This window comes from Opisthorchis viverrini (assembly GCF_000715545.1).
Source record: "Opisthorchis viverrini unplaced genomic scaffold opera_v5_456, whole genome shotgun sequence".
Classification (NCBI taxonomy): domain Eukaryota; kingdom Metazoa; phylum Platyhelminthes; class Trematoda; order Opisthorchiida; family Opisthorchiidae; genus Opisthorchis; species Opisthorchis viverrini.
Genome location: NW_008752112.1, coordinates 195,253 through 203,493, shown reverse-complemented (window position 1 = coordinate 203,493; position 8,241 = coordinate 195,253). Strand labels below are relative to the sequence as shown.

At 46.5% G+C, this 8,241-nt stretch overlaps 1 protein-coding gene across 1 annotated transcript in view; it reads left to right on the top strand.

The window, feature by feature from the left end:
* Nucleotides 1–5,027, top strand: part of T265_11159 (hypothetical protein) — a gene marked incomplete at both ends in the record, with an annotated part of 8,430 nt that extends 3,403 nt beyond the window's left edge. Inside the window, 2 exons of the mRNA XM_009177742.1 lie at nt 3,632–3,892; nt 4,669–5,027. Coding sequence (XP_009176006.1) covers nt 3,632–3,892; nt 4,669–5,027 — 620 coding nt within the window. The remainder of the gene's footprint in view (nt 1–3,631; nt 3,893–4,668) is intronic.
* Between the last annotated feature and the right edge of the window lie 3,214 nt (nt 5,028–8,241).

The window sequence follows — 8,241 nt, the reverse complement described above, 5'->3', positions numbered from 1 at the left end:
TGTGCTTGGCTGGAGACGTTGCAAGAAATGGCGGCTAATCGATGTCAGTGGCGTTCGTGCTGTCAGTTTCTTTCCAGATTGTCTGACTGAGCAGTAGGAGGTGTTGGCACCTCAGTATGCTTGACATAGGCCAGCACTAGGTCCCCTCCCTCACCCACTCTTATTCTCTTCTCATCACTGTAGGGCTTTTAATACAATTATATATATATATATATATATATATATAGACAAACCTTATGGTTGTACGGCAGTGAAGCATCAGTGGCCACACTGATGTTGCTGTCCTTGATGATGATGATGGTGATGATGAGCCCCTCTGCGGCTTCGGAAACACCGGTGGTCAAGCACTGATATCCTTCTTACGTTCTCTGCGCGTAGAGGCTAAGCCTTTGACCCACAAGGCAGTGCGGGTCACACTAACGCAGTGTAAACTCCCATTGACAGACAAACTAAAGTCGCGTTAGTTCCTTATGTGTCAGGCGTTGACAAAGTTTCCGTGACACTCCTGATTCGAGAAGTAATCTCATCTTCAGCCAGTTCACTGCCCAGGCAAACAAGTTTATTTACCACATCGACTGGCTTGTTTGCAAGGGTCGATGTTCTAGACCGTGTTCATTTATCATGTCAGCATTAATTCAGTTTTGACACCAAGAAAGGTGGGTTTTATCGAGATCTGTCACGATTCCGGTTGGCAAGCAGAAGGGCTATTATTCTGGTGGTGAGTATGGATGACGACTAAGCCGGGTAGACGCACATTTAAGGTGGAACCGGAATCGAAACTCACCACAGAGATGGTCAGTGATATCACTTGTGCTAAAGCTTGTCTGTTCCTGACCAATGCGCACTTTCTGACCAAGCACTGACATCGAGTTACTTTGAGGCCATCTATCGCAGGCCAGTCATGGAATTTGTTGGGTCATGTGGGTTGAGGTACCCCAAGTGATTCCGACCATGCCATTGGGGGGATCGGTGGTCAGTTTGCTTCCCCTCAGGATTACGCAGGACAAAGCAGAACGTTTCAGTTCATCAGCGTAGGGATATCACGCTGATCTAGCTAGAAAACTGCGGGAATCGTGCAGTCACTGAGAAAGGTCGTTTGGAGGATGAATGGGAGTAAAAGGAGCTATGCTCTCAACTTGCTGGACTATTTACTCGAACTTTTTCACTCGACTAGGTGAATATGGAGAAAGCGATTATCTCAGAGAGCTAACAAGCCCTTTTGGTTAGAGAGTGATGGAATGGTAGGCGAACATTCGCAACTTTAGCTGGCGTGTCTTTGCGTCGGTAACAGTTACCGGATAGCGCGCATTCTCCCCTTGTCTGGCTTGATGCCTTTGGATATTTGATAGCCCTGAATATAAATCTGCGTTGTGCAGTAACTTTCCGTACGATTGCGCACTGTTTCGGTTCAACATTAAACTACACTATCATTCATGTGAACAAGTTTGTCATCAATGTTCTCATCTGTTGTGCGTCGAGAACAGGCATTGGTCAGACCGAATGAGATAAGCGCAGGCCTGACGATTATTCATTTTTATTTTCCCTATCAAAATTTGGTGGTAGGTACTTTGACGTCTAGACTGTTATTCACTTCATGCCGCGGTAGAGAATACGCATCCACATAGATAAGTGCTTGATGATCCGACCGTATTTAATAGCCATGTATTTTTTGAGTGGAGCTTGAGTCCTTCAAGGATGTGTTGGTGCTTTGGTAGTCTTTGAATGGAGTCTCGGGAGGATGACATCGTGACCTTGTTGGAGTTGGCCTGCAGTCGGGTGATAAGTTGATCAACACCAGAGGTGAAGAATTCAGCATCCACCAGACCACAAGATGTAGAACCACCAAACAAACTTTCAGGTTTTGTCCTGTAGACGCAAGAAAATATGTTCTAGTAAACAATTGCACAGAGGTTTAGTAAAACCGCTAGTTTGAATGTTTCGGGATGGTCACGTTTCTGAAAATAACCTCGGAATGTCCGAAACCTAACAAAACACTCAAACCTCACCAAAATGGTAGTTAAGAAAGCCGTTGAGGATTCGGACCAGGAAGCCCAGCTTCCGATCAAATGCTCAAGCAGTCAATCAATTCGGTATTGGCCGACGAGCTTTCAGACACGCCACAGGAGTGCGGCCGACGGTGATAAGTGGTCAGGCAGATAGTCTGGGTCAATGTCGCAAGACCTCTTGTAATTTTTGTACTCGCTTGTCTGATGTCTCCCTTGTTGGTGAGCTTTTCCGATACTGGGGCGGGGACAGCAGTTAATACAACAGAATAATCCGTACTCTGCACCCTCGTACTCAGTGGCGACGCAACAGTTACCAGCAATGGAAAGCTAAGTGGCTGCTTGGTGTTTACATGGGCGCTTACATAATTTTTCCCGCTTTTTCGATAACTGAAGTAGAAAGGTAACTACCAGAACTGCTGGTACCCATATGGATCCTATTTTTTTGGTTCTCTTACGACTGTAGGTAAGCAGCTTGGAGCTGCGGTGATGAACACTACAAAAAGCTGACCGATGATGGGTTCTACTTAAGTTTTTGTAGATTTGTTTTACAAACATGTAGGAACTGTTGGATTCCCGTGTATTCCAGAATGATCGGCAGTGAAAGACTGAACGGCGCTACTGGTAGGCCTGCTCAGTGGGCACGTGGTCGGTGTGAGCCATGTGTGACTGAATGGGTGCCTAAATGATATGGTTCCAGTTGGGATCTTTAGAAGAGTGCTTATCAAACGGAACAGGTGAGTTAGAAGATAACAATATAGACGGATAGAATGCGCCGGAAGTCGCACGTTTTCGCTTACCCCCGGCCGTATGCTTTGGATGTGGTGATCCGAATGGTGTCAACGCGTGACGTCCGTTGTGGTGTGAGGATATCTTTTCTGCATGGATATGTGTGGACCGAGCCACTGCCAGGTTGCCAGAGCCTAGAAGGGAGGTTGATTGTGGTCTCCAACCAGACACTTAGGCACCGAAAGGGGTTGCAGCTGGGGAGTCATTATTATTTACCATCCATTAACCACTCTAGGGGGAGGTGGACGGGTCGCCGAGGTATGCACTCCGTTGTTCCACTGTCACTTCCGCTTTGGTGTTCCAGACTAACCCACAGTCCAATCCAAAAATATCAGTTTGTGTGGGGACGCGTTTTTTCATTGTGCTTATATAAGTTAGGACCAATGACATCGGTCATTTCTTTGTTGTCCCCTATTCTGAAGTAAAGACCGTCTGTATAACCCATAGCGTTACCCTTTTTTTGCCCGGGGAATCTGCTTCCTTGAGGCAGGGAAGTGAACAACTAGGCGGAAGTGTTCCTTTTGGGGGGGGGGTTTCGGTGTTCCAACAAAAATTAGAGTAATGCAAGCAACAATCCAAATCCAATTCGATATTGATTGACTGGCTCATTCGTTCTACTCACAGCGACAGTGTTCGGCTGAAGATATATTCGATAACCTCCACACGGGGCGCAGCACCTGAACCTTTTTGGGGTAGTTTCAAAAAATGTCTACATCCAAGGCACACTTTCCAACTCCCAATCGTATGATCATTGTTTCCGATTTTACGCAAACTGTCTGTCGTTTTACACATTTGCCGGAAATTGCTTTTTTTTCGGTTCCCTTGTTTTCATGAACTAGGTCGTGGTGGGCGTGGGCAGGGTGGTCGTGGAGATTCTCGCGGTGGAGGTGGAGGACAACGTGGAGGTGGACGTGGGAGTTTCCGTGGAGGCGCACGTGGGGGTGGAGATCGCGGCCGTGGTGGCTTTGGTGATTTCCGCGGAGGACGTGGTGGTCGAGGTGACTCCCGTGGTGGAAGAGGTGGCGACTTCCGTGGTGGAAGGGGTGGTGATTTCCGTGGTGGAAGGGGTGGCGACTTCCGTGGTGGCCGCGGAGCTCAAGGTGACTTTCGTGGCGGGAGAGACTCATTTGGAGGAAAAAGAGAGTCCACTGATATGTCCTCTTCACAGACCAGCAAAAAGATGCGATTCGACGAATAAACTGCTGGATAATTCATAAATACTCTTTCGTAATTCCTGTACAGAACTGCCTTGTGCATAAAACATTTCTACTGAGTCTGGTGTGATAACTTCTGGCGTTGGTCATCCATTGTATCACTTCAGCTCAGGATAGTGTGAAAATCAGCTTTCTGCCCTGCTGAGACAATCCATTCTACAGATTTACTCACTTACCTGCTAGTATCATTCCTGTAGTCGCTGAGCGTGTTTTGCAAATGCAACGGTTCTAATTGACGTTGTGCTGAATAGCGTCGAATACCCTGATAATTGGGATCTTTTGCGGATAAACAGCTGATATTACGGTTCAAACTGAGCAGTTGGAAAAAGTTTGGAACCGATTCAGAAATCATTGTTTTAGAAGGGCTTGTTAAATAATCGGTCGTTTTTTTAATTGGGCGACATTTCGCTTTTGACATAAAAGCTTTATCAGGCCAATTGAGCAGGTCATCAAGTTGGTCAGATTTCAAGGCAGACGGAGAACCAATCACTAAGACACCATCAGATCAGTATTTAGCATCAAATAACCGCGTCTACATCCAAGGCACACTTTCCAACTCCCAATCGTATGATCATTGTTTCCGATTTTACGCAAACTGTCTGTCGTTTTACACATTTGCCGGAAATTGCTTTTTTTTCGGTTCCCTTGTTTTCATGAACTAGGTCGTGGTGGGCGTGGGCAGGGTGGTCGTGGAGATTCTCGCGGTGGAGGTGGAGGACAACGTGGAGGTGGACGTGGGAGTTTCCGTGGAGGCGCACGTGGGGGTGGAGATCGCGGCCGTGGTGGCTTTGGTGATTTCCGCGGAGGACGTGGTGGTCGAGGTGACTCCCGTGGTGGAAGAGGTGGCGACTTCCGTGGTGGAAGGGGTGGTGATTTCCGTGGTGGAAGGGGTGGCGACTTCCGTGGTGGCCGCGGAGCTCAAGGTGACTTTCGTGGCGGGAGAGACTCATTTGGAGGAAAAAGAGAGTCCACTGATATGTCCTCTTCACAGACCAGCAAAAAGATGCGATTCGACGAATAAACTGCTGGATAATTCATAAATACTCTTTCGTAATTCCTGTACAGAACTGCCTTGTGCATAAAACATTTCTACTGAGTCTGGTGTGATAACTTCTGGCGTTGGTCATCCATTGTATCACTTCAGCTCAGGATAGTGTGAAAATCAGCTTTCTGCCCTGCTGAGACAATCCATTCTACAGATTTACTCACTTACCTGCTAGTATCATTCCTGTAGTCGCTGAGCGTGTTTTGCAAATGCAACGGTTCTAATTGACGTTGTGCTGAATAGCGTTGAATACCCTGATAATTGGGATCTTTTGCGGATAAACAGCTGATATTACGGTTCAAACTGAGCAGTTGGAAAAAGTTTGGAACCGATTCAGAAATCATTGTTTTAGAAGGGCTTGTTAAATAATCGGTCGTTTTTTTAATTGGGCGACATTTCGCTTTTGACATAAAAGCTTTATCAGGCCAATTGAGCAGGTCATCAAGTTGGTCAGATTTCAAGGCAGACGGAGAACCAATCACTAAGACCTCTTCATATTGGCGCACTAGATTAGTCCTTAGTGTCAATTAGCGGTTCTTGTCGGTTAGTGCGGTTACCAAAATATTGATGGATGGGGGTCGATCGGGTTAGGTTGCGTAATCTCCTACTTCGATTGATGATTCACTGCGGGTGCCACCCGTAGATTTCGTTGATCCCTGTGACTCTTACGACAATTCGCCGAGAGACAATCCTTCATTCACACAAGTGCAGAGAGCAGTGTTTTCCCTCTGGGAAGCTACCTCTATGTTAACCGTGTGTGGAATCCTTCAAATAATCTCTGATGTCCCTGGTTTATATGGAATAACAGCTGTCCTGATCCATTCCTTGTTGGTTTTCGGTACCAGTACCAACACCCTTCGCAATCTTCTAATTAAACCAGCTGGGTGTGCACTGCCCCGAAGTTTGCTTACTTCATATTGGGTCGCTATCTGATCAACTTCTGTGCGCAGAGTCCTTACACCCCTAAACATTCATAGGCCAATACACTAGCGAACACCGACTTTGGATGGTCAGACGAGTAATTCAAAACTGCCCCAGTGTCATTCGGCCTCGTACACTGTGGTCTCTAGTCTTCCCCCGACCTTGTGTCATGCTGTCTAAAAATGCCATTGTTGAATCTATCGCCATACCAAATTTGATATGTGGTCTTAGTTCATTCAGATAGTTGTAAAACTCACCTTGTCTTGTTTCATCACGAGGAAAGTACCGTCCTTATAACGCCAGAATATCTTGAATGGGTGTGGAAATCCGGCTAAAGCTTTCTATTCAGATTTTTCCATAAATATATTTGCCAAAACCGGGGATATTGTAGGTCCCATTGCGAGACCTTGTTCTTGAGTGTAAACCACGGAGTCGAAAACGAAGTGGGTGAGATTCAGGCATGCTTTTATGCTTCCACTGTTTTATCCACCGTGAGCTGTGTCCGTTCTGAAAGGGTGGTGTCTGCTAGTAGCAGCAGCTTAGCTATTTCTAAGGAGTCCCCTTTTACCACATTCGTGTATGACGAATTGACGTCGGAACTTACCAGGATGCCATCTGGTTCAAGGGTGACCCCCGCTACTTTGTTCGCAAAGTCATACGAATTCTTAATGTAAGTACTGCATTTCCCGGTGAGGGACTTTAAAATACCGGTCAAGAATCTGGCCAGTTCATGCGGTGGGGAACCTATTCCGTCTACTATCGGTCTCACCAGGACATCTGGTTTATGGATCTTTGGAAGGCCATAGAACCGTAGTTAGATTGCACTTTTGAGGCAAACAGGTTCAACTATTTTGTGCGTGGAACGCCCACTCAACTGTGCACTGAAGATGTCTCCTCGTATGGTGGCGAAACGTTTGCAAGCCAATTACCAAGCTCGGCGAACAGATCAACAGCTACCTGATCAACAACCAGCAAGTTCAACTGGAACCACGTCAGCATATTAGGCAAGCAAGAGCAAAGAAAGGACGCGAATCTGTGGAGACGTAGTGCTTCAATGATGGAACAATAAATAGTCAACCAACCAACAAATCGATCCGTCTGTCAACCCCTGAAGACAAAGGAAGTCCAGAACCACCAAACCCTGCACCGAACAAGCAGTCAAAAAATTGACAGAACTAGAATGAAATGGTGGCCAGGTTTAAAGGATAGGTTAATTGATTCGGAATTCGCAGCCGTCATCAGGGTAACCGAATCCGGGCCAAGATAATGAGAGCCCCACAGAGAGCAGACGTGCAAGCCAGCCAATCAGGCCCGTGAAGATAGACCGGACGCTGTGAATGGATCAGTCAGGATGGAGACTGGGTAAAAATGAAAGCTACACCATCAGTCAATTAACCAAACGATCGGAGAGTGGACCCCGACGCAAAACAGGTCACAAGGTGGCTCAAGAGTCCACGTCCAACTGTGAGGGCCGGGTTCTTTTCTAGTTGGCAGCGTCTTGCTCCATTCTGAAGAGAATCAAACAAACTTCAATAGGCCCCGGTTGATCTACCCATTAATATTATTTCAACATCTTGAATTCGAATGGATTTCGATGTAATGGGCCCACTGACTGAGAGAAACAACCTTTGGTTGCCACCGGAACAGTGCAAGTTCTCTCGATCAGTCACTGTAACTCGTTAGAGGAACGCGTTTACAGCGCATCTGTGCAAGTAGGATTGTTACATGCTTGTGAAACTTGCCGTTTCGCGCACTGACACGCATAAGCTAGTGTTCTTTGAAAACCGTTTACGCACTGTTGCGTTTATTTTACGAGAGCATCGTGTAAGTAACGAAGAGGTCCCTAGATTCCGACAGCCCATCTACGCTTGTTTGACTACCGTTCTCTATTTCTTTTCTGTCACCAGAAGCTGAAGCAGGGAAGGAGGTGGCCGGATGATGGCGTGGCGGAAGGTGATGACGGATTTGACTGAGAGCTTAGCTACCGTAGAGTCATCTCGACTCTCCGTTTGGGAACCGTGGTATACTCATTACTTATAGATAAAGACAGTCGGTGATGCGTCTAGGTGTTTTCCCTAATGTTTTCCAGTGTGTTACCAAAGCGTGAAAAATAAGAAAAAAATACACCTACTTACAGAAGCGAGGGAAGGAAACCGCCATCGTATATCCTCACTGTCGTCTGGTCTGTTGTCTATTTCTTTTTCCGTAAACATTTGGCAGCTGTCGAACACACACACAGTCTCTCTCTCTCTCTCTCTCTATATATATA